General features: G+C 37.7%; 7 protein-coding genes and 2 non-coding genes across 9 annotated transcripts; 4 read left to right on the top strand and 5 right to left on the bottom strand.

The window, feature by feature from the left end:
* Positions 1-5,341: 5,341 nt before the first annotated feature.
* On the bottom strand, positions 5,342-5,425 carry PHYBLDRAFT_t206. The gene has a single exon. It is a non-coding gene; the product is annotated as a tRNA-Leu (tRNA).
* A 3,648-nt stretch (positions 5,426-9,073) lies between these two features.
* PHYBLDRAFT_63544 (hypothetical protein) lies at positions 9,074-10,639 on the top strand (the record flags this gene model as incomplete). The annotated part of the gene is made up of 2 exons (XM_018441136.1): positions 9,074-9,137; positions 10,209-10,639. 2 exons carry the CDS (start codon positions 9,074-9,076, stop codon positions 10,637-10,639), a joined length of 495 nt encoding a protein of 164 aa, XP_018286583.1.
* Positions 10,640-11,003: 364 nt separating this feature from the next.
* On the bottom strand, positions 11,004-12,599 carry PHYBLDRAFT_150133 (hypothetical protein; the record flags this gene model as incomplete). The annotated part of the gene is made up of 6 exons (XM_018432409.1): positions 11,004-11,190; positions 11,280-11,350; positions 12,187-12,254; positions 12,328-12,376; positions 12,444-12,491; positions 12,591-12,599. 6 exons carry the CDS (start codon positions 12,597-12,599, stop codon positions 11,004-11,006), a joined length of 432 nt encoding a protein of 143 aa, XP_018286582.1.
* A 442-nt stretch (positions 12,600-13,041) lies between these two features.
* Positions 13,042-14,406, top strand: PHYBLDRAFT_63546 (hypothetical protein; the record flags this gene model as incomplete). The annotated part of the gene is given in 5 exon segments (XM_018441137.1): positions 13,042-13,076; positions 13,351-13,396; positions 13,411-13,698; positions 13,755-13,816; positions 14,277-14,406. 5 exon segments carry the CDS (start codon positions 13,042-13,044, stop codon positions 14,404-14,406), a joined length of 561 nt encoding a protein of 186 aa, XP_018286581.1.
* Positions 14,407-15,464: 1,058 nt separating this feature from the next.
* Positions 15,465-16,745, top strand: PHYBLDRAFT_172966 (hypothetical protein; the record flags this gene model as incomplete). Its single annotated transcript, XM_018436909.1, has 5 exons — positions 15,465-15,836; positions 15,902-15,981; positions 16,003-16,207; positions 16,279-16,491; positions 16,575-16,745. 5 exons carry the CDS (start codon positions 15,465-15,467, stop codon positions 16,743-16,745), a joined length of 1,041 nt encoding a protein of 346 aa, XP_018286580.1.
* Positions 16,746-16,836: 91 nt separating this feature from the next.
* On the bottom strand, positions 16,837-18,180 carry PHYBLDRAFT_63552 (hypothetical protein; the record flags this gene model as incomplete). Its single annotated transcript, XM_018441138.1, has 2 exons — positions 16,837-17,168; positions 17,211-18,180. The coding sequence occupies 2 exons, from the start codon at positions 18,178-18,180 to the stop codon at positions 16,837-16,839; spliced, it is 1,302 nt and encodes a 433-aa protein (XP_018286579.1).
* A 1,953-nt stretch (positions 18,181-20,133) lies between these two features.
* On the top strand, positions 20,134-21,034 carry PHYBLDRAFT_172964 (hypothetical protein; the record flags this gene model as incomplete). The annotated part of the gene is made up of 4 exons (XM_018436908.1): positions 20,134-20,207; positions 20,261-20,522; positions 20,613-20,798; positions 20,873-21,034. The coding sequence occupies 4 exons, from the start codon at positions 20,134-20,136 to the stop codon at positions 21,032-21,034; spliced, it is 684 nt and encodes a 227-aa protein (XP_018286578.1).
* A 477-nt stretch (positions 21,035-21,511) lies between these two features.
* On the bottom strand, positions 21,512-24,289 carry PHYBLDRAFT_74147 (hypothetical protein; the record flags this gene model as incomplete). The annotated part of the gene is made up of 5 exons (XM_018442990.1): positions 21,512-22,491; positions 23,164-23,680; positions 23,766-23,933; positions 23,998-24,030; positions 24,163-24,289. Coding segments are annotated over 5 exons (1,825 nt in total), but the record flags the coding sequence as incomplete, so codon positions are not given.
* Positions 24,290-25,130: 841 nt separating this feature from the next.
* On the bottom strand, positions 25,131-25,203 carry PHYBLDRAFT_t205. Its single transcript has one exon. It is a non-coding gene; the product is annotated as a tRNA-Ala (tRNA).
* Positions 25,204-25,411: the final 208 nt, after the last annotated feature.

Below are 25,411 nucleotides of genomic sequence, written 5' to 3'. Positions count from 1 at the left end.
CCGCAGTAAAAGGACTTCTCTTGTAATTAAATAGAGTATAATAGTTTACTGCGGATAATGCGCAGTATTAGTTTAGAAAACTATATAAGACAATTCAATTCCTATCAATAAAAGGCATCTTTGATCCTCTCTTTGATTTTACGTATACTCCTTGATCCCCAGTGGGTTTGACCTTTTGACTTTGTTATAGTAAAAGGAAGACCAACCCAGATCGGGAACGACAATTGGTAGCTGAAGCTATTTTTCCTCTAACAAGACCTTTGATGAATCCGGTTGAAAGACACCAAGACATATTTGATAAGAAGACCCTTAGCCAATTCGAGATTGAAGAACGAGTCCAGGACTTGTTACCTAGCGAATTAGTAAACGACTACAAGAAGAATCGGCGTGTTCCTCATATCCCTGAAGAACAGCGTATTAAGAAGACCCCTGCCCGAGAACAGAAGTGGACCGAACTAGCCACAAAACTAGCTGCAACCTTAACAGGAAAGAACAAACAAGAACAAGAAGAAACAATGGCCCCCCAAACCGCCACTCTAACAGCTGAAGCAATTGCTGCTGCCGTCGCCGAAGCAATGAAAGCAATCACGGTGCAGCAGGAGGCCCGTGCTGAACGAATCAAGCAACCTGATTGCTTCCATGGAGAACGTTCTGCCACAGTAGTGGATGGTTGGCTGCGCGCAGTCGAACGTTACACCAGATACTACAATTTTTCCGCAACAAAAGCCTGTGAATTTGCAGTGAATCTGTTGCGTGACAGAGCAGACACATGGTGGAGACGCATGGAAGTAAAGGACAAACATCCAACAACCTGGGATGAGTCCAAGATGGCTCTGTCGGGAGAATTCCGTCCAGTCTACTCACTACAGACGTCCAGGGACCGCCTTGCTCGACTGTACCAAACGGGAACGGTCGCAGAGTACATCGACGCGTTCCACGACATCCAGTTGGAGTTGCCTGGAATGAACGATGAAGAAGCCCTCGACAAGTTTGTCCGCGGACTTCACCCCACCATACGAGGAAATGTTCTTGCCGCCCGACCTGTCGACGTTGACGATGCCTGCAACATCGCTTTGGCATATGCCAGTGGCCTCCACTTGGGGCAACAGACCAACTACGCACCCGTCCCTCAACCGTACCAACAGACGTACCAACAGCCGTACCAACAGCAGTACAGTGGTCCCGAGCCCATGGACCTGGATGCGATTCAAGGTCGCCGTAATAACTACCGATCTTGCCCCCCTCAGAAACGTAATGTGGCTACTTGCCATTGGTGCGGCAAAGTTGGTCACTTCAAGAGGAACTGTAGGGATCGATTAGCAGCGATTAGACAGTTAGATGAGGCACGTAGCAAGAAGCAGGGTTTTCGCGAAACACAACCGTAACGGGAGGTTGGTTGTGTTCAATGGAAGAAAAATCCTCCCCACAGGCTAATAATATTAGCGAAACTAGCGAACCAGAAATTAATAAAGACGTGTCTGAACAGTATACAAATGTTACCAATGAAGAGCCTGAGACTATGTCTGAAGAAAATTGTGACCCTTTTCTCACCGCTGACCAACATTTCTTAGAAGATCTCCATGCTGCCGTGGACACAGACTTGCCCTTATACGCCGCTATACTTGACGGACAACAAATTCTGGTGTTAATTGATAGTGGTGCTAGTGCAAACTATGTATCACCCCAGATCGCCCATTTGGCTACACACATTTTGGATATACCCGGACGATCAGTCGAAACTGCAGGAGGACACAGCATTAAGATCCATCAGAAGGCAACATTAAACCTCTCTTTAAATGGATACACTGACACCATCAATGCTTTTGTATTTCCCACTAAATTCGACTTGATTCTTGGCCGCACTTGGTTGCAAATGGCTAAACCCGTCCCAGATTGGCATGTCGATAGCTGGTCTTTACATCGTGATGAACAAGAATTTATTTTGCGTCCTCATGGGCCCCGTCCTACTAAACCTCACCTAAACTATCTGATATCTGCAAAACAAATTGAGAAACTCTCTAGGAGAGAGGAGGCCGAATGCTTTTTGTTGCACATTAAGACAGAAAAAGAAATACATAATGATGAACACTGGATGAAATTAGTAAAAGAATTCGAGGACGTTTTCCAAGACGGTTTACCTGGATTACCGCCGAACCGTGACGTCCAACACGTTATAAACACTGGAGATGCCTACCCTGTCAATAAACCGCCATTCAAAATGAGCCCTCGAGAACTCGACGAATTACAGCAACAACTAAAGGAACTTCTAGACCTCGGCTTAATTCGTCCGAGTTCTTCGCCATGGGGTGCTCCAATTTTATTTGTTAAAAAGAAAAATGGTGAGATGCGCATGTGTGTTGATTACAGAGCCCTGAACAAAGTTACTATCCACAATAACCATCCATTGCCACGCATCGATGAGTGTTTGGAACGCCTTCGTGGAGCAAACCATTTCACCAGTTTGAACCTCAAAAGCGGTTACCATCAAGTGAGAATTCAAGACTCAGATGTGCCAAAAACCGCCTTTAACACCCGATATGGCCAATACGAGTTTCTGGTTCTTCCCTTTGGTCTCACCAATGCCCTACCGACGTTTCAGCATCTTATGAACAAAGTTCTTGGAGATTGTTTGGATAAGTTTGCCTTAGTCTATTTGGATGATATCCTAATCTTTAGCACAACACCAGAAGAACACGAAGAACATGTACGACATGTGTTAAACCGACTACGTGAAGCGAAATTAATTGCCAACCTTAAAAAATGCGAATTTAACAAAAACGAACTAACTTTCCTTGGATTCAACGTATCTGCGCAAGGCATCTTACCATCGCCAGACAAAGTAAAGACTATAAAAGAATGGACACCGCCAACAAATGTACAAGAAGTTAGACAATTTATTGGCCTTGCACAGCACTACCGCCGCTTCATCCCTGGGTTTGCTGGAATTGCTGCGCCCTTAACAGACTTAACTAAAGGGACAGGACCAAAACAACGGCCTATCGTTTGGACGGAGACATGCCAGGAAAGTTTCGATTTACTAAAAGAGAAAATGAGTACTGCACCTGTATTACTTGCCCCAGACATGGATAAACCATTCCGCATTGAAACAGATGCTTCAGATTTTGGTGTTGGTGCCGTATTAATGCAAGAAGACGAAAACGGAAGTTGGAAACCATTAGCGTTCGAATCGAAAAAACTCTCCCCTGCCGAAAGATCGTATCCTGCTCAAGAGCGCGAGTTACTTGGTATTCTACATGCCTTGCATACTTGGCGCTGCATGATCGAAGGAAAACCGTTCACTGTATTCACCGATCACTTACCACTCAAGTATTTTCGCAGTCAGGTTAAGCCCACGCCTCGCCTGATAAGGTGGATTTCTGAATTCGAGCTGTATGACCCGATAATTCAATATAAACCGGGCAAAGACAATGGTGTCCCTGATGTGCTCTCTCGTCTCGATGGCCCAGAATACGATGCAACATTAATTAAATCAATGGAACCAGAATACCTGTACACCATACCAGACTCACAAACGTCCGACTGGCCAAAATTTTATGCACGAAAAGAAGATGAATGGCCAGAAGACATAAAAGAATTACTCCATCGGCAACGCAATAAGTTTGTGGTCCACGACCAAAAGGTTTTCCGTCTCGTTAAAATAGGTGACACGGTACAAGAAATTCGTTTTGCACTGTTTGCCAAGCGTGCAGACTTAGTAAATAATTTCCACAATGGTTTCGGACATGCTGGAGAAACAACGGTGTATGATTTAATGAAGAAGCGTTGGTGGTGGCCAGCCATGAGAAGTCAAATTCAAGAATGGTTATCGAAATGTCATCAATGTCAATTGGCCTCAAACGCAGAACGCAACATACACCATGCCCCTTTGGAACCATTGGATATCCCCCCTGCTTTCTCTCATTGGCATCTCGATTTCATTGGAGAACTTCCCACTACAATCAATGGAAATCGATGGATTTTGGTTGCCGTCGGCTACGCTACGAATTGGCCAATTGCACGTGCTGTTCCTGCTGCTACGGGCGAAGCCATCACCAACTTTTTGTACGAAGAAATAGTCATGCGTTTTGGTTGCCCAGACGAAATTCTGACAGATCGTGGTGCAAACTTTATGTCACATATTTTGAGCTTTTACATTAAGAAAATTAAGCTCCATCATAAATTAACCTCAGCATTTCACCCACGTACTAATGGAAAATGTGAAAGGTTAAATGGTGTTCTTAAACAGATGTTACGTAAATATGTACATGGTGCCATTCACTGGTGGGACGAATATCTGGAAACAGCACTTTGGGCTTGCCGAATCAGAAAGCATCATACAACTGGGTTCAGTCCATTTTTCTTGACTTATGGCCACGAACCTCGTATTCCTGGCAATCCCCTACGTCCATTTATGGATACATCTATCCCTGACGACCCGACCCTCGTATCCGATGGTGCTATCCCTTTTCTTCGTAATCTCCAACAGGCTCGCAAAAATGCTGATGCTCGAGTAACCGCCAACAGCCAACAAGACAAGGAACGATGGGATTCGATCATGAAACCTCATCAGTTCGCAATCGGTGAACATTTGTTGTTGCGGCATGAAAACAAATTTGGACTAGAATATAACTGGATGGGCCCATATATTGTAGTAGATAAAAATTTCGATAAGAATATATACAAGCTCACAACAATGGAAGGTGTCCCTTATACTTCTTGGGTTCATGCTGACCGTCTCAAAATAGCCAAATCCGACGATTTTGACCGCACCTGGTATCACCCGACCGCTGCTCGTAACAATATGCGACGTGATCTGGCCATAGATTCCTCTTCCACCTTGCCGTTCTCGATGATAGAGTCTACCAGAGTTGACCGAGGACGATCAACAGTTTCGAGAGGGGGTGATGTCGGACATTATTTTGATGAATCCGAGAAATCGGGATAATTGACCGCAGCAGTTCTGTATGTCAAAGATACCTCATAGATAACGAACTGCAGTAATGTCTTGTAAAGATTAACCACAGTAACATCTTCTGAGCATCAACCGCAGTAAAAGGACTTCTCTTGTAATTAAATAGAGTATAATAGTTTACTGCGGATAATGCGCAGTATTAGTTTAGAAAACTATATAAGACAATTCAATTCCTATCAATAAAAGGCATCTTTGATCCTCTCTTTGATTTTACGTATACTCCTTGATCCCCAGTGGGTTTGACCTTTTCTTTGTTATAGTAAAAGGAAGACCAACCCAGATCGGGAACGACACTATCTTCAGATTTTATGGATTCATCAAAATAATGCCCGACACACAACACAGTGAAGAACAACCCAAAATAGAATATTCCAAGTGAGGGGTTTGAACCCTCGCCCTCTTACGAGGATCTGATCTTAAGTCAGACTCCTTAGACCACTCGGACAACTTGGATAAGCTATTTGTGTCGCGTTTAGTATGTTGTTATGTGTAAAAAATATACAAGAAAAGATAATTGTATATAAGAAGAGGAATTGAAAAGAGGAATTGAGGGTTTGGGTTTGATATCAGATAAATTGAGGTGATAAAATAGTTTCTTTGTTACCAAATAGACCAGCTAAAGAAATAAAAAGTGAAACTAACATTAAGGTAAGAGTGTAAATAATTTGAATGATTAGGAAAATAGTTAAACTAAAAGAAGTGAAGTAATTAATACTAATTATAAAGAGTTAATTGTAAGAAAGAAATGTTTAATAGAGTAAAGAATTTAGCTAAAAAGAAATTTACTATGGTAAATTTACTAAGGAGTTATCACAGAGTTTTTAATGAGGTTACAGACTCAGATGATGAGCCAACCAGTGACTTGTTTAAAATAAAAAATCATTAGAATATCGAATTTTATAGGTAATTTTCACCAAAAAAATATGCTGCTCATTACAAAAAAATGATCAAAACAAAATATTTCTTTACATACAAGAGATTCTTTTAAATTCTTATAAATATATATATATATGAACGTGAGTAGAAGCTTTAAAAGTATCTATATTTCTCTTATATTTATCAAAAAGCTGATATTGAATTGAATAAAGTATTATTCTTTAAGTATATGTTTAATTACATATAGCTGTTTGATCTAATAAAGTAGAATATAGCAAGGATGGTACCAGAAAATAATGGGAAGCTATTAAATTACTTAATAGCAACATTAACTGAATATCATAAAAAGAAACAAGATATATTTTTTTTTATTTTTACAATCATTGAAAAATTTGGCTTGAATTTTTAGACAAAAAGTCCAGAGTTCTTTGTCTTCTTCTTCGGTTTTCTTCTGTAAGTTCGACTACTGTTTCTTCACTTACAGAATTGTCAACCATATATTCCTTAATACAATCGACAATTCTTTTACGTCTATTGAAGAACTGTTGATCATTGTTTCTCCAAGCAACACCGTATCTTGTCTCCATCTTGTATACAGAGACATAGCCAGAGAGTCCCACATGCCATTCTCTCCACAAGTCAGGCACCATCTGCACACCTCTGCTCATTCTATACCAAACAGGTATGTCTGGCAGCTGGGAAATTGGTTCAGAGTTGTTGGCCGGGACTGGAAATTCTTGGACCTCTGTTGATCTAGCTCCACCTCTTTCCCCTCCATCTTCTTGAAGGGACCAAAGAGGGATTCTCCCAGATATCAAGTCGTCAATCTTCTGGTGAAGAACACCAAACTCCCGCAGAACTTCTCTGCGAAACTCACTGTCCGCATTCTGCATGTCAGCCAACTTTCTGGCCATCAGAGGAAGTGCTCTCTGCAAAAGGATGTCAGTAGGCTCGACATCTGTCTCCACAAAAGCCTCAACTGATCTAAAACATTGATATGTAAATATATTAGAACTATTTTTTTCACTGTATTATATATTAGTTTTTTTTACCTCTTGAACTCAATGTATTTGAGATCATGGAATACACCGTGCTGCCACAATGGGTGCCCTGGAGTTTTGCTTATCATTAACACAGAATCCTGTAGAAAAGTGATTCTTAATTGCTTCAGAAGCTCCAGAAACCCATGTGCAGCTGCAGTTTGCTGGCATGCTCCTGACAAAATCCTGTCGTACCAAAAGTCTACCATTGGGAAAACCTTGCGCTGGAGCGACTTGGCTGGTTTCACTTGGGCTCTTGGCAAGTAGAACTGCCCCTCAGCTGACAGAAATCCAGCTATAGTACGCATCGCACCTCTTGAAAGATTGGTGAGGTATGCACCATTCATTGTGCTGCTATTCCAGCGACCCTGCCTTCTGATATCCAACTCATCGGCACCACTCATGTCAGCCATTCTTTCTGATGATCCATGGGCAGCATGGGTCTTTGCTGTGGAAACGATTCCACAGGCCTTGAACGCCCTGTTGATTGCTTCGAGATGAGTGGAGTAAGGCATTTCCCTGGTTGGTTCCTGGCCAGATCGTAGCAACTTATGGTTAAACCATTCCTCGGATGTTTCAAAAGATGGAAACTGCTCACCATCAATATGCCATCTCCAGAAGAAATAGCATCTGAGTGCCATGAACGGACAAATCTCAACCTTGGAATTTCTCAAGCAGGCTGCAAGCTCAATTCGTCCAAACTGGTTCGTCTTTCCCTGCTTCAAGACCAAGACAAAGGCAGGGCATTTGGAAGGTCCTTCACAATCCAACATGACTGTCTGAAGGTCGACGAATTTGGCTTTTCTTGCGGATTCGCCACGGAGTATACAAAAATGTGACAGGAGAAAAGACACCGCATTTCTCAGGCCACCTCCGCTTGATCTCAAGAAATAATAGCTAACAATGCTAGCAATCTCGTTCTCTGTGGTGTATCCATCCACCAGAGTTCCAAGGCCACGGTCCTGGTTTTCAGCACGATGGGTACGCTCATCGTTGAACTTCATGTTGTCTAACAGCTGGATACAAGCCTTGCGAGGGTGAGGGTGGTTGTTCACACCAACTTTAACTTGCTTCTGGTACATATCCACAATAGCAGCAAGATAGGCCATTGCAGTTCCATACTTGATGGTTTTTCCAGTGTCTCTTCTGTGGGTTTGGTTGACAACCTAACAGAAGAAAAAATAATTAATTCAATTACTTACAAAATATATCTCCAAACAACAGCAAAAAACTTACACAGTCTTTAAGAAATAAATGGAGCTTATCTCCATATACAGTGTAGCAATTTTCGAGGGGAATGCTCAAGAAAGCTTCATCACACCAATCTTTATACTCTTTTTGCTTAGAAGCATAGCTTCTCTTTGTGTTCTCTGGTCTGTTAACTTCAGCTTCGCGAGAAGTAGACACCTGGGCCTCCATCATTCTAACATTCACATCAGAAGTTGCGGCGGAATAGCTAGGAATCTTTGGGTTCATTTTGAGTAGATATTAAAAGATCTGGGAAGATGAAAAGATAGCACTTTTACATGCTACTTATATTAATGTCGCCAGAAAATTCATGTAATTTATTATGCTTAGTAATAGGTGACTAAGAGAAATTCCGACATTAAGATATTGCTGCACTTATATATGAGAAACAAGACAAGTACTTAATAAAAGAAACCTGCTTCTTCATCAATATGTTAAAGAACATATATAAAAATATAATGATAATTTTTTAGATGTGTGTAAAAAAACCGAATTTTTAATAAAGTTTTATTAGGCTGCATATAACTTATGGAAAAAAAATAATCGTGGTGACCTTCATTGAAAAGAAATAATTATTTTGGGTGGGAACCTAAGATATTGGCCGTTATTCCAGCGTCGGTCATTAAAAATGAACGTCTAGAGAAATCTTTAGAAATCCTCACCCCTTAATAATAAGAGATAAATAAAGGGGAAATTGGGACAAAATAATAAAATAAATAAAATGGAAGAAATTTGACAAGAGAGATCAGAGATAATAGACAGTATCTTTGAAGAAAACTTGTATCAGAAAAATTTGACAGTTATTTATTGATTGATTTTAAAGTGATATTTATACTACTTTATGAATAAAATATATGGCAAAAATAGGCTAGATAAAACTCAGTGAGATAATCGTAAATAAAAATATAAAGAAAAATAACTATATAAATATTTTGTCATGAAAGAAGAAATAGATGAAATTATAATATATAACTACAAGAAAAAGAAAATATTGGAAGGAAGTATGTTATAAATAAAAGAAAAAAACTATTCAGTAACAATTTTGGTAAAGTAGTGTTTGAGAGGAAGCGTCACATTTAGTGTGCAGGAATAAAATAAAAAGAAAAGGGAGAAAACAATTTTGGGAAAAATAAAGGAGAAAGATTTTAATTTTCAGAAAAATTGGTTTTTAAAAAAAGACAATTTTGTGAAAGTGGAAGAAAGAAATTAAAATTAAAATTAAAATTTTGAAGTAAAATTAAAAGGGGCTTTCAAAAGAAGGTCTGAACTTGGTAGAATTTGTTTTTTTTTGGACTGAGGCCAACAACGTCACCACACCATGTGTCATTTGTGACATAATGCGTCGTGGCTTTTATTAGCCACAGTACTAGTCCCCTTTTCAATCGATTTCAACCTTTTTAATCAGTTACAAAGTCTCAAACCTCCAATTATAATTTTATATTTTAATTTTAATTTTAATTTTATTTATATTCTTTTTATTTCTTATTCTAAAAATTTGACTTGTCATTATTTTTATTTTTATTCTTCTCCAATTTTCTGAAGACAAATTTCCCTTCCCTTTATTCTTTCCTAAAATTAGTTTCTCCCTCTTTTATTTTTCTTACTTTTCTTATGCACTTGTGAAGTTTTATAGAATAAAATCAACAGTAAAAAGATTGAGACTTATATAAGAATACTTTGAGACTGTATATAGATTGTCTTTATTAAAGAATACAAAGTTGTCCTTTTTATATCAAAACACGATCTGCTTTGTCCGTCACATCTTAATTTCTTAAGTCTGAGTTCATTTAGATATTAGAGAGCTGGTACTGCTATGTTTATAATTTAATCTTATTGCAGTGTCATCATATTAACTCAGTGTTTACTGAGCTGTCATAATTACAGTACTTACTGTAATTAATTATTGGTCTTATTGATTTACTATAAGTAAAATAAATAAATTATTCATTTGTTCTTGTAATGATAGCTACTTTACTATAATAATAGGAATATGTTCTTAGATGTAATAAATCCAACAACCAAGTGTCTGGATCACCACATCTACACCAGCAGTTAACTTGCTTTGTCTCCAGAAGCTCACTTCTCTAATGATCAGTACTTGCTAGGAGATTTGGTCTATACACCATTAATAGAAATAGTTTCTGGGTACAAAAAGCCCCCCAATGGTACACTCTCAGCCAACAATGTACTTTTTAATCAACTGCATGCCAACTTATATGTCCAAACCGAGCATTGCATTGGTATTCTCAAGTCAAGATTTGAATTGCTGAAAGGTCTCCATACAAGTGTCTATGACAAATACAACATTGAGAAAATTGAATACTGGATAAGATGCTGTTGTGTTTTACACAACTTGTTGTTGGACTGTGGTGATGACACCTTTGTAGAAGACAGTGTCAGAAACACTGCTACATCTAGAAACAATGAAAGATTAGAGTCAAGAACATCATCAGAGTTAGGCAAAAACAAAAGAGAAAGAATAAAGCAAATAATTATTCAATAAACACTTTTGAATACACTCTTAAACTTTTAAAATATACTTTTTTAAATATATTTTATTTTGGGTTTTGCTTCAACTGCTTGACAATCTCTTCCTTTGAGAACCCAGCAGCAGACCATGCCTGGACAAGGGCTGCCTGACGTTGGGCCCTCTCACTGTCTGCTCTGATTCTCTCAGTGAGAGCTCTCATCTCCTTCACAGCCACTATTTTCTCCTCAAGCACTAGCTCCGTCTTCCAGAAGACCTCTTCAGCAGCAAGGTTCTGCCGGAACTGCTGAATATTCTCCCTTTGCATTTCTTTCACCATGCGGACTATGTTCACAATGCCAGCATTGATGGTCTTGCAGACCTTCTTCCAAGGACGGTTTTATGCAGTATGAGAGGTTGCAGAAAACGGTCTCCTTTGAGCAGAGCTGCTCGACTTGCCAATCTCCTGTCTGCCATTCATGAGGACTTCCTCATCGTCAAACATGTTGAATGTGTCAAGAGAGAAAACACTCTCAACATCAGCTTCCTCATTGGAGGACATGGGGAAGGGGAGGATGACAGATGCACTGGAAAAATTAAAAAAATAAGGTAGTTTAAATATGGGGTATAGTGTAGTGTAATTTTCATATTTAAATTAGTTGATTTTTTTTTCCACTTGTGCTGAAGGTGACCTTCACAGATAGTGGAATGACTAGAGTCAACTAGCGGAATTGTGGGTGGGGGGTGCTGCAGGTAAGGTTTGTTAGCACTTTAGATATACTTATCTGACTTGATATATAAAAAGAAAGTTTTTTAAAACTGCGTATCTATTTTGATATTCTTTATATGGAACCATAAAGGTCAGGCACCGACATATTATGAAGATTAAAAGTAGCGTAAAGGTGACCTTTAAGCTAGTTTATTGTTAAGAAGTTTGGTCATCAGAAGCAAAAAAAGGCGTCTTTAAAATTATGGACCAGTAATATGTTCTTTATTTATTTGGTTTCCTGTTCTTATTAGGCTGATAATGGTTTACACTTTTATTTTTATTGGAAAGAATAGAATGTTTCTAGGTTTCAGATCTAATAATACTATTCTATATCTCTAGCTACTTCTTGCTCGGTCGGTTTGTTATATTTGGGATGAAAAATTTTCTACAAAAAAAAAATACCTAAAGAAAATGAGCTGCTCAATACGTTTTTTTTTGGGGTACGAGCAGTACTCTTTGAGAATAGATAAATCGTTAGTGATGGGTGTGCGTGTGTGTTGGATATTTCAATTCTTATAAACCATTAATACTTACATTGGAATTATCCAGTACAAAGTTCAAACAATAAAATATTACAAGTAAAGCTACGGAATTTTGATTCCTTTGACTATGAAAATGATTGGAAAAAATTAATTTTTGTGAATTGGGCGATATAATTATTAATTTACATACCCAAAGCAAACGGATTTATTTGTAGATATAGATAATACTTATCAAAAGTCGATATAGTATCTGGTAGTTTTTTTTATTAATAAACAGTATAAGTAATATAATGATACATATAAGGATAGTAAAAGAACAAAAAAAGTCTTACCATGTCAATGACAGCAGCATGAGATAGAAGCTTTTGATCCATAGCATGTTTTGGAGAGGATTGTTCATCTATAGTAGAAATTGGATTCAGTTTGATTAATATTAAAGAGAAATATAATAAATAAATAGATAAAAATATTACCGTGTTGGTGGTTGTGTTTAGCTGTAGAAAATATTTTGGGTGATATGTCCTATAAAAAAGAAAGGAAAAAATCAGGATACTTTTATGAGATGATGGTATGAAGTATATTTACTAACCTTGGCTAATCCGGATGGCCATTGTGAAGAGGATGCATCAGAAGGAAACTATACGCGAGTGACTATGGTAGCAGAAATGCTTGTTATTACTCAGCTATATTTGAAGAAATTACTAATAAAGAAAAATAAAGAAAAAAAGCGCCTTACCAGGAACATGTGCAAGTATAAGAGTAAAAGAGAAAGAAAGAAGTAAAAATAAAAGAGAGGGCGAGTGTCTATGGCAACTGAAACAACTAATTCTTTTTAGTTATATAAAAAAAAGTACTTTAAAAAAGTAGATTAAAAAAAAAGTCTAATAAAAAAATAAAAAAATGGGTGGAGACAGCGACGAAGAGTGTGTCTATGGCAACAGAATAAATAAATTCTTTTATTTTCTATAAAGAAGACTTTTTAGAAAGAACATGTCTTACACAAATAGTTCGCAAATATAATAGAAGTTGCAGAGATAGAGAAACAAAGAAAAGACCAATAGCAAATATAAAGAGCAAAAAAAAAAGAGAAACAGGAACAACAACAAAAAAAGAAAAAAAAAGAAAAAAGAAAAGTGCGTTTGAAACAAAAGACTAGACTGGTTTGATCAATTGGGTTCTAAAGCAGTATGAAAGCCGATTTGCATCTCAGTGATTACAAGAAGTATTAATAGAGACTTATATATCAAAGATATGCTGAATATCTATATAAACCATACGTTTTATACAATTTGTTTACTCTTTCTCCTCCTTTCTTGCTACTTATTGCACTCATACTCAAACACACACACATCAACCCATTTTATTTCAAATAATTTAAGTATGTAAATTTGATATAATTTATTTTTAATTCAATTCAATTCAATTGTATAATAGCATCAATAACAATGTAATCTAAAATTAACAGTTACATTTTTACCTTTTATTATATTCTGTAGACAATGGCTATTCAAAGACGTCAACTTGCTCTTCGTCCCGTTGAGATTACAAACGAACAATTGATGGAAATTCTTTCTACTTTGAAAACTAATATGACAGCCATGGGAACCAACATGGCAGCTGACATGTCGATTGTACAAGAACAAATCGGCACTGTTGAAGATACATTGCTAAACATGAATAGCAGAATTGGTGTTCTTGCCACCAGCAGCACTGAGATAATCACTGCTATTGACAGTTTAAGCAGGGCCCCCCTCGTTTCCCCTACCAATACAATGGCTAATGTTTCTCAGCCTGCCTTCAACGCCCCGTCTGAGTTTAGCAAGAAGGCCTCTAATGATGTTTATGTGAGTATCAACATGTGCAAAATTTTATCAATGTATTTTCTCATATATTCTATCAGACCCATATTCGTAATCTCATGTGCACTGCAAAAAAATGCCCGATTCCCATACGTGATAGGATGTAAAATTCTGTGTGATTTTTGAAATACATTCCGAATATTATACAACAATTCTCAGAATGATAGGAAAACTAGCTACTAAATATTAAACACCTAGATTCTATGGATAGAATGGGTCTGTGCGCGGTCATAGAGTTCTGTTATATCTCATTATATCCGAAACCTTAATTGAATTCCGAGTTTTTTTTTCTAGTAAAACGTTACATTTATTTTGTGTATTGCCTATTTATTCTTGTTTCGGACTCATTCAAGAAGGTGTATATTTCAACAATCTTCTGATGATAGCTCAACTATCTTCTGGCAAGTATCAATCTTATTGGACGGATACTCCATTTACAATTTGAATTTCATTATTTGATTGATCAAAAAATATACTTCTTGTACTTTTATTTAAAAATAGTTCACGGGAAATAGTTTACAAATGGGTTTTTATTTTATTTTATTAAAAAAATCTCAAAATAGGTTCTCTAATAATCGGCCTTGGATAGTTGGCATTTGGTCTGGGCATTTGATCCAGACATTTGACATTGGGTCTTTGTTTTGCATTCTCGGTTTTGGGTTCTTGATTTTAGGTACTGCGATTCTACTTTGATCATTAATAATATCTCTTACCTTTCGGGATAAATAAATGGGAATACTGCAATACCTCTTTGAATATTAAGGGAAGGGGCAGAATCTTGGGATGACCAAAATCGATTTTGTCATTTTCAAAACATGTGTGTACAGACCAGATTTATTCTTTGGAAATAGAGGATCATATTGCTACGGATAGCATTTATATAATTGTTGGTGTACTCCAAGTATTCCTGATAGAAAGGGAAAAAAATATGATTAGTATGAGAGAATAATAATTATAAAGTCTTGCTTACCAGAAAAAGTGATTCTTTGGCATCCTTTTAATGCGTGCGTGCAAAAGAGAGATAGAGAAAATCTAATAAATTCAAAATGATAATGAAGAAAGTATAACGTTAATATAAGTGATTAGAAGATATTCTATTAAAGCTTACCATGTTTATTTCCATCATTAGCTTTTGATGGTTGTCATCATCATCGTTTTGCATCTAAAGATTAATAAGCTGATGATTAGCATCGCGCAATAAAAGTTGTTTGCTTTCTTATTCACCTTTGTAAGCCAGTGTGTTATATTAACTCGTGCAGGATGCCCTACATAATAAAGACGATAGAAGTTTTTTAGTGTTAATAATCATGTAAAATAAAGTAAAAAGAAAATATTAAGTATTTACCATAGTGTAGAAAAAGAAGCAAAAGTAAACAGTATAAGAGAAAGAGAGAGAACAAAAAAAAAGAAAATAAAAAAAAAAGAAAAATAAAAAAACAAATTGTAAGAGTAGTGAATAAGCTCATTCTGTTCTCAGAATTTATTAGGGTCTATTATAATTTAAAACGTGTGTCCCTATAATTTTTTCTTTTGTTGCTGTACACCCAAGAAGTATTGGGACATATAAATACTACTTCTATTTGCCAGATTATTATATCCTCCCTCACATTTTATTAGAAACCTCACATACTATTACTGTGCTTTACCATGTATGTTTGTATAATTAAAATAATATTTCATAATATTCTTCTATATATGCTTTATTTATTTATATTTATTTATTTTTTAAAAAATATGTAAATATCTGTAGCATGCCTTCCAATGCCACTAGAAAATCAGGACGCAAAGGCAAACAGAATGCCCAAGGAACACTTAGCCGTGTTGCTGCCGGCCGGATTGAGCAACGTGAGATTGCTCCAAGAGTATCGCCACTTGCAGCTGGTCCAAGTGGGGCAGAGGCTCCTGGAATGACTGTCGAGTCCCTAACGCAGGTTATGGCAGCCATCAACATGATGTACAATCGTACTGTCGAAGCCAACACTGGAATTCGTTTTCTGGTCGATGCTCACAACCAAGCCATTGCCCAGCAAGCTCTTGTTGCATCTTCTGTAACTCAGGGAGTAACTGCCGCCAATGTGTCTACAAATAGACACACCAAAGGCGAAATGCATGCAATTGTTCTGGTATGATTTTTTCTGACTTCATGCTTTAACACACTACCTAAATAATAATAATAATAATCATATAGAATCTCATCAATGGGAGAATGTGGGCAAGAAACTTCCGTTCGAATGATTCTGAGCTTGTTGCTGAAAACGAAAGCCGCAGGTGATGGAACACGGATGAGAGGATCGATCATCCTGACAATGTTGAGGTGATTAATTACCTCCGACAGTATATCGTTGCCCAGCCTCGCACAGCTGGGTTCTGGGAGGATATGATAGTGCAGAAAATAAAAAACAATTACAAGACATGTTTTCGTGCTGTCAACGCAACCCCCAAGCAAGCGTCTTCCAAAAGGCGCAATAATCGTATCAACAGCCGTCGCATTGAGGTAAAATTACAAACAAAAAAAAGAAATTAAATATTTTGCATTCTGTTCTAATCATTTTAAAATATATCTAGATTCACTTGCGTTGTGTTGATACCTACATTAACAATTGGCTAGCAATTGACACTAAGATGGGATACAAGCCAGGTAACCCTGATGAGATAGCATACTTGCATCTCCTCGAGAAGAGTGTGATGTCTGATGGTGAATCGGAAGATGAGGACGTCACTCCTATAATCCGTGTGCGGGTTTTGCAGGTTGCTCGTCCTAGTTGGAGAAGTGCTGAGGTAATTTTTTTTAAAGGTGTACACTATAATATATTTCTATAAAAAGATGACTGTACAGAAATAAACTAACTAATTATACATAGCTGAATAGGCTTATTCAGTTCATTGATTTCTTGGCATCAGAGAATGACAAGAAGATTGCAACACCACAATCAAAGCAAAGAATGCCCAGATACCTAAAAACCATTGCGGTCACTCCTGTCCCCGGTCACCTGACCGCGATCCTTCCTGTCTGGGCAATTCAAAACCAATAAAAACAAACAATTTGCTCTCTTTTTTTTTCACTGTCATATTAAAAAAATTGAATAATATTATTAAAAAGAAAAGAAGGGATAATTATATATTTTAAAAGTAAAGTTTTCTAGGCAAAGGAACAATAAGTTTTTTGCTGATATTTCGTAATGTTGTATGGTCAACAATTGCAACAGGAAGGAGAATTCGGTGCACTGGCAAGATGCTTTGAAAGTCAGGCAAAGAAAACGCGACATCCCATATTTCTACGCCTGCAATTTTTCTACTTGTCTCCTTGGAAGCCTTGTACCATTTTACATAAGCAAATGTATGTTGGCTACTTTGGGGTGTTCTGTGATGTGGAGTAGAAACAAGTGGACTAAATGAGTGAACAAATAGGTACTGAATCTCTCTGACATACGCATACTTTGCTCCATTTCGACCTTCTATGAACATTGCTTATATATATGATCCTCTTCCATTCGTACCTCTACTTCCCTTGAATGTCTGTCCAAGGAGGTTGACGGATTTGAGCATTTCGATCCAGTCATTGACGAAAGCTGTATCTTGAATCACGTCTTTGCAACTGAAGATGGTGGGATCGTTGTAAACAGCTTGGTAATATCCTACCAAACAATCATACTCCTGTCTTGGCATCATCTCATACGCTTTTTTTTGCAAGGGCAGCGCTGATGGCGGCAAAGGCTCGTTACCACGAATTGACAAGTTCGGATTTTCGGCAGCATCAAGAAAGTCTGGTAGAGAGAACCAATTGTACAAGGCGGTGCTAGTTGTAGAATCAGCAGGACTATAACCAGTTACCAATTTATCGAAGATGCCGGAGAAATTGAATGGACCAGATGTCTTCAAGAAATTGCGAACAAAATCGCCTTTACGGGTATCTTCAATGAATGTTTTCATGTATGTCATTTCAAAGCCGCTCCTTCTGTTGGTATTGATATTCTTTAGGACGCTGTTGTATCGCTCAAAACTAAAGAGCCAGTACCCATAAACAGGCCCAAAGTCCTTGATTGTGTCGCGAAGATGAAGATGGAGATGCATGTTTGGAGATAACAGATCCTTGCTATACAGCCTTTCACAACCTTTACCGAACTTCTCAAGTGCTATGTGTGCTGACTGTACATCATCTTCGGAAACATTTGGCTTGGTAAGGAAACGGCAGGCATTCACAAAAAACATCCAATTCTCAAACTTTTGCTTTGGTAGTACGCCTTGTAGAACCACTGGAGAGTATACCAGACACCACGATTTCCACTCGTCTGCCTTCATAAAGGGAAATCCCTTTGAAATCTTTGATCTTAGCATGGTGTAATCAGGCAGCAATGTCATGTTTTCAACGATTTTCTGCATGGCAACGAGTTTTTTATTGTCAATTAGACCATCTGCAACCCATTTCTCCATCATCCTCTTGGCTGTGCCTAAGAAGAGATTGTGCATTGGATCAATGATCGTGCAGCGGACAACGTCAAAGTACTGGAGACGATGCAGTTCGGACCAGCGAACACCATTTTCAACTTCAAGACGATGTCTCTCAGCTTCAGTGGTTGCATTCCTCCAGACCTCAGCATCCTTACAATTATCATTCTTAGTGCGGAGCCACTTTGAGAAATCAAATCCAGAATAATCGACAGAGCTCGTTCCAGCTAATCGGGAGAATTGGCGATTACATTTGTGGCATGTGTTTGTACTGGTATGGGACGTGAATCCACACACTTTTCGGGCAGCAGGGATGTCGCAGGCAACCATAAACAGAGCAGCGCGGATGGTGGTACCATTTGGGCATTGATATGTCTGGACTCTGACTCCCTTGTACAACTTTTCTAATTCGTCAACCAGAGGTCTGAGGTACGAATTTATCTTGGATGTTTTTGCTTCTTTCGGACCTGGCATTAACCCAATGAGAATGATATTTTCTTTCTTGAATCTTACACTTCGAGGAAGATTGTTTACAGCCAGGTAAATTGCACCACACGAATATGTCACACCGTCGAATGGCTGGAACCAGTCAATGTTTAAGGTCAACATCAGTGAGTGGTTGCCATGAACAAAGGGAATTCCATTGGTGTCTTTCAAATCCTTCCACATCAAGCCATCGTACACATCGAACATAGTATTCTCAGCCTTCGGGCTATGGTTCCACGAGTCGATTTGGGTTTCAAAATCAGGCCGAGAAAAGAGAGCTTTGATCGAATTCTGAACAGAGTGATACACATATGTTCTTTTTGGAATGGACGACTGATTTCCCGACTTGAACAAACTATTACCGCACATTGAGTTATTCCCAAATTTATCAAAGATACAGAAGCGGGGTGTTGATTCATTGTTCTCATATATGCTGTGACATTTGCTACAAGAAACATATTTCTTTATACCGTCTGTAAAGGTATTGAATCCTGCCATGCTTTTGAGACCAGGGATGCTAACTGGGAGACGGAATGGATCTCTGAAAAGCTCAAGTATTTTGTTCATGATGGCAATGAGAAGAATGGCGCCTTCATCGACGACGTACAAGGATACAAATAGTGCAAGGACCTGTACGATAAAACGATGGATGAAACTCAATTCTGAGTTGAATTCAGGAAAGTTGTCTTTTTTAAAAAAAATTAATTTCTATTATTTTATACAGCAGAACCTAATATCCATTATGAAAGTGTGCAAACCTTCACTATCAAGCATGTCATCCTCAATGGAATCGTCTTCGCAACCGTCAGAATCAAGATCAGAGTTAAACTCTTCATTCTCATAACCAAAGACAGCATTGGATTCTGAGAGAGGTAAGACTCGAATAGGCTCTTGTGTCTCCATGTCTACTTCTATACTGGTGTCCATTTCTACTGGAACCATAAAAGAAGTTAGAGCAAATAAAAATAAAAATAAAAATATATATTTTTACCATCAAAGTCATAATCCATATCATAATCATTGTCTATGGCCACCGAGTTCTGTTCATCATTGTTGATAACTTCAGGAACATAGCTTACAGTAGTTTCGACTGATCTCTTAATAATCACTACATTACATATGTTATTAAATCGAAAATATAAATATAAATATAATTAAAACATAAAAGAAAATTCCCTACATCTATTACGAAAGATGTTCATTCCAGCATCGTCTCTTCTTTTATGAAAATTAAATGTCTGTACAGACACTGTATCTGATCCTCCAAATCTTGTCTTGCAAACAGAACATTTGCATTCTTTTGTTTTGTTTGATTTACGGGTTGGTGCCATTGCTTAATAATTATTAAAATAATATTATTTTTTAAACAGTAAAGAAGATAAATATATATTCAGGTACAGTTTATTTCATTCAATTTAAGTTTATTATTGTATTTTTTTATGCTACTCGGTACTCTATGACCAATAGAATCGTTTTAAAAAAATTGCAATGCTTATTCTACAAAAAAAAATCCTGCACTACAAATTTGGGTTTTCTGTCCACCGAATTTTACATCCCATCACGTATGGGAATCGGGCATTTTTTTGCAGTGGTGGGATCCCAAGCTGAAAACAAGAAATCAAGCTGATATCCTGGCAAATGAGAGTAAGCCCAGATGGAATACAAATGTTTTCTTTTACAATTCGCCAAACAAGGAGTTGGTGGTGCGACTTCTGGAAAACTTGAAGCGCAAGTTTACCCATGAGGGATTTAGAGAGGCAGACTTGAGAGCAAGACTGCACAAAAACTTCACCAGCCGGGTTTCAAAAGCAAGAAAAACCGAAGAGGAAATAAAAGCAACAAACACTCGTTCGAGAAGGGCAGGACGTGCCAGAGATGTAAGTGTAATCTCTAAATAAATAATTTCAAAATAATATAGTTTAGTCTTGAGAATTTTAAAAATACTAATACAAAAAAACTACTATTAGAATTATACTCGCCGTTTACTTGCATACACAGACAGCAAAGAAGCAATTGATCTACAAATGAAGAGAGATTGTGACTTCACGATGCAAATGGCAGCAATGTCCGATAGAGAATCTGCAGATGAAGACTTCGAGAATCGCACGAAGAGCATCGTCAAGATTGTTTGGCCAGGATGGAGAAGTGACGAGGTATATTATTTTATATTAATAATTATGTCTTATTATAAAAAATATAAAGTGAAGTATTAACAAAATCATTTTAGTTTAATACTCTCATTAAACTTGTTGATGAGTATGTTATTAAAGCAATGGGGTCAAGTGCTTCTCAAATGAAGGAGAGGGTTTTCACCAGTGTGTCCAATACAGCAGTCCCAGATGACATAACCCCCAAATTTCCTCAGTGGGCCCTTAGAGATGGGTATTAAATAAACAAAAATTGCCTCTCTCTTTTTATCTATATATTACTTTTCACATACAAAATACTATCAATATATATATCAGAAATACGCGCTCTGTTTTTTTTGTTAAAGAAAAAGAAATGTAAAAGTTCACTTTATTTATTATTTAAGCATATAGCTTCTTTGGCAATGGAATTACCAGCATTTTGCTAACATTTCTACTTGTTGCAATAGTAGCTGTAGCAACCTCTAATAAGATGCGATGTACAGGTATAATGCTATGGTAGCTATCAGGAGAGAACGTGGGCAAACAAAATTCAACACCGTCATCCTCACGCGACCTATCAGAGGAAGTACGAAACCACTTGATAAATGCGAATACATGTTGATGATCATGAACTATGCGAGTCAGATGGAGATTGTGCGTGGGTGGAAGTTGGAAGGAGTGTGTAAAAAGATACTGAATTTGTCCAGCAAATCCAAGTATAATGTTTCCATTACTACCAACAAACTTTGCCTGAACAAGTGATCCGCAACTGATTGTGCTGTTGTTTGTTCCTCGATAGTGTTGACCAAGAATGTTAATTGACTTCAATTTGATGATTTGATTGTCAAGTGCTGGGCGATTATAGGACGTGTCCTGATAGCTGGCAAGGTCTGGGAGGTTGTAAGCGACTTGGTAATATTCAAGTAAATGGAGATAGTCGGAATCATCCATTACTGATGGCTTTTTGTATTTTAGAGGAAATGTAGAAGGAGGAAGAGGCTCGTTACCCTTGGGTGGATTATAAGGATCAGTGTAGCCTTGAACAAATGCTTGCAATCTGAATGGGCGACTAGAGAGAGTGGTGACTGTGGCGGCAGGTATGGAGGTTGTAACAAGTTTAGACAGAGTGTGAATGAAGGGGATCTGGCTAGAACTTTTAAGAACAGCATTGACATAATCACCCTTATATGCATTCTGAACAAAATTTTTCATGTAGGTCGCCTCAAAACCATCTTTGCCATTTGTCTTGAAATTCTTTAAAATACCATTGTATTGCTCAAACCCAAAGAGCCAATAACCATACACTGGTCTAAAATCACGAATGCATTCATGAAGATGGAGGTGTAGGTGCATATTGCAGGTGAGAATAGTGGCGGTATAGTCTATGTTATATGCATTGCAAAACTTTTCTAACAGGCTGTGGGCAGTGGTGATCTCATCAAAAGTAATGCTGGGCTTTACGTAGTATCGGCATGCATCAACAAAATACATCCAGTTCTTGAATTGTAATGGAGGGAGAATACCATGCAACAAGACAGGAGAATAAATCAGAACCCATGATTTCCACTCGTCCGCTTTCATGTAGCTGAAGCCCTTTCCAATTTTGGTTGTCAGTGTGGTGTAATCTCTGGGCAGTACCATTGTCTCTGCAATTTTCTCCATCGAAGCAAACTCTTCAGGTCCAATTGTCTTCTCATCAATCCACCGATCCATTAATCTCTTAGACGTCCCCAGGAAAAGATTATGCATGGGATCAATGATCGTTCCACGTACTAGATCAAAGTATCCAAGGTGTTGCAACTGTGACCATCGAACACCATTTTCGACCTCCAGCTGATGCCTTTCTGAGAGTGTACTTGCATCCTTCCACTCCTCAGTATGCAACCTGCTCTCTGCACCACTGCGGATATTCCAACGAGAATAATTTAATCCATGGAAATCAACCTGGTTGCTGCTCCCTAACCAAGTAAACTGCCGGCTGCACCTGTAACAAGCACATGTGCTGTTATGCGCTGTGAATCCACTTGTCTTTCTGGCGGCTGGGATATCACATGCAACCATCAGTAGTGCAGCACGAACACTGACACCATTTGGGAATTCATGTGTAGGAATCCGCATGTCAACGTACAGCTGCTTCAAATCATCCACCAAGGGCTCCAAGTAACTATTGATCTCGTTGGTTTTTGGCTCCTTTGGACCAGGCATGAGACCTACAAGGATAATATTCTCTGGCTTGAATCTTTCATCACGGGGCAAGTTGTTGATGGCCAGATAGATAGCACCAGAGGAGTGAGTGACACCATCAAAGGGCTGGAACCAGTCGATGTTAAGTGTTAACATTAGTGAGCGTAGGTTCAACACAAATGATACACCATCCTTGTCCTTCAACTCCTTCCATATCGCACCATCATAGACATCGCACAGAGTATCTACCATCTTCAACTCCTTATTCCATTGACAAATCTTGGCTTCGAAACTAGGGCGACGGAAGAAAACGCTCAATGTATTTTTAATGGATTGGTAGACATATTCACGCTTTGCAACCAAGGCACCGGAAGATATGAATTTCGTCAAATTACAGTTGCATGCAGACCTGGCACCAAGTTTTGAGGAAACACATCGAGGAGGAGCAGATACGATATCCTGATATACTGTATGACAGTCTTGGCACACCACAAATTTCTTGATGCCTTTTGTAATAGCAGAAAATCCTGTCATTTTTTGTAAACCGGCAAGACTGGTTGGTAATTGAAAATCTTGGTCGTAGATTCTCAGCAGGTTGTTGATAAACTCAATCAAGACAGCAGCACCCTTATCAACAACATGACGTGAAGCAAACAGTACCATAAAGATGGCTATGAATTGATGGACTTCATTTTTGGGCATATCAGGAGCAGCAAAAGGGTCTGTAAAAAATTAAAAAAAAATTAACACTTGATTTTTCTTTTACTCTCTTTTTCTTTTAGTTTTCTTTATGTATCTCACACTGACCTTCACTGTTGAAGTCTTCAATCTCGATCTCATTGACTTCATCTTCAACATTGTCATCGAAATCATTGTCATCTCTGTCATTGTCAAACATTGAGGCGGCATCCAAAAAAGGTGAGTTGGCCTGACCGTCCATTGCTTCCGCAGAATCGGAACGAGACGTCGGGATTACTACAAATATGGAATATAATAGTTTATTAGTTTTTTTTCTGCTTTCAAATAAAAAAATTCTTACCCTCAGTATCTACATCCATGTTTCTCATTGCGGCTGTGTTTCATTAAAAGTTTAAAAATAAACAACATAAATAAAAAATAAAAAATAAAAAATTAAAACGATTATTACGCAGCAAACAAAAAACCAACACTGAATATATTATACTATTCTCAAATATTCTGGTACCTTCAACTCTAGTTCTCTTATTACGACAAGTCTCAGTACGCTTTGCAGCATAAGAAGATTTCTGATGACTGTTGTGACATTTAATGCAGTGACAGTCTAAGGTGTGGATTTGGGTAGAGGGAAACATATTGTGTATAGCTTGAATTATAAAATAAAAAAGGAAACAAGTACTACAAATACTTTATTTGATGTGATTTTATAGCAAGCCAAAAAAATATGAATTTTTTATTGTCTATCTAAACCAATAGAATACGTCGAAAATACACCCCCAACTTAAATAAAAAAACGGCTGAGCTGAAAAAAAACCCTGACATTTCCACTACCTTTCTCGTTACTTAAAGCTATAGTATTTTTTTATTTTTCCAGTGTTCGTTGGTGTAATATTGACAGTAGACATGTTTAATAGCAATATGTGTAAATAAAAAATGCGCTTTCAGGGGATATAGAATCTTTGTTTCAAACAAACAATTCAAAAACAAGAAAAAGTATTGGCAGTCACTATTTCGGTTAAATATTTATGTCAGAGTTGACATTGGTGAACAAAAGTGGTAGTTATAAGCAATCAGTAAGAGTTGACTTTTTAGAATAAAAGATCTTGACTTTGCCGATTAGTCTTTCATATATGTTTTAGATGTTTAAGATGGTGAATGTACTTGTAGAAGATATTACTGGACAACAGGCATCTAAGACATATTATTGTAGCTATTCTTTTAGCCAGAAATCAATTATCATTTTGTATAAATAGTCAAGAAATATATTTAATAAAAAGCATCTTCATTCTTATCTAAAAACTATTCATAAACTTGACGATCCCCAGTGGTATTGATTCTGCGACTTAGTTACAAGTGCCAGAAAAGAAATACCAGATCGAGACTTGACATTTATGACATATCAGGAAATATAGACTTTCCAAAAGTATCAAAAATAATTGAATACACAAAGAGATGATAACAGATATCTTCATCAAATGGAGAAGCTGGGCGTCGATCCCAGTGCCTCTCGCATGCTAAGCGAGCGCTCTACCATTTGAGCTACATCCCCACTGCTCTTTCGCTTAAGCATTTTATTTGCCTGGTTCCAAAATTTTATTTTTGACGAATCCACATATAAAGTGTATCCATCCATCAACATCTTTACGCAAAACGATCCATCCATCACGAAAAACGTACCTCCCATTGCCAAAAGTAGTGCAGTCCTTGTCCTTGGTATCCCAGCTGTCAGCAAAAAAAAATTTCAGCTCAATCAGACA

This window comes from Phycomyces blakesleeanus (genome assembly GCF_001638985.1).
Source record: "Phycomyces blakesleeanus NRRL 1555(-) unplaced genomic scaffold PHYBLscaffold_24, whole genome shotgun sequence".
Classification (NCBI taxonomy): Eukaryota; Fungi; Mucoromycota; class Mucoromycetes; order Mucorales; family Phycomycetaceae; genus Phycomyces; species Phycomyces blakesleeanus.
The sequence above is the reverse complement of the archived record's forward strand: the minus strand, read 5'-3'. Positions and strand labels throughout refer to the sequence as shown.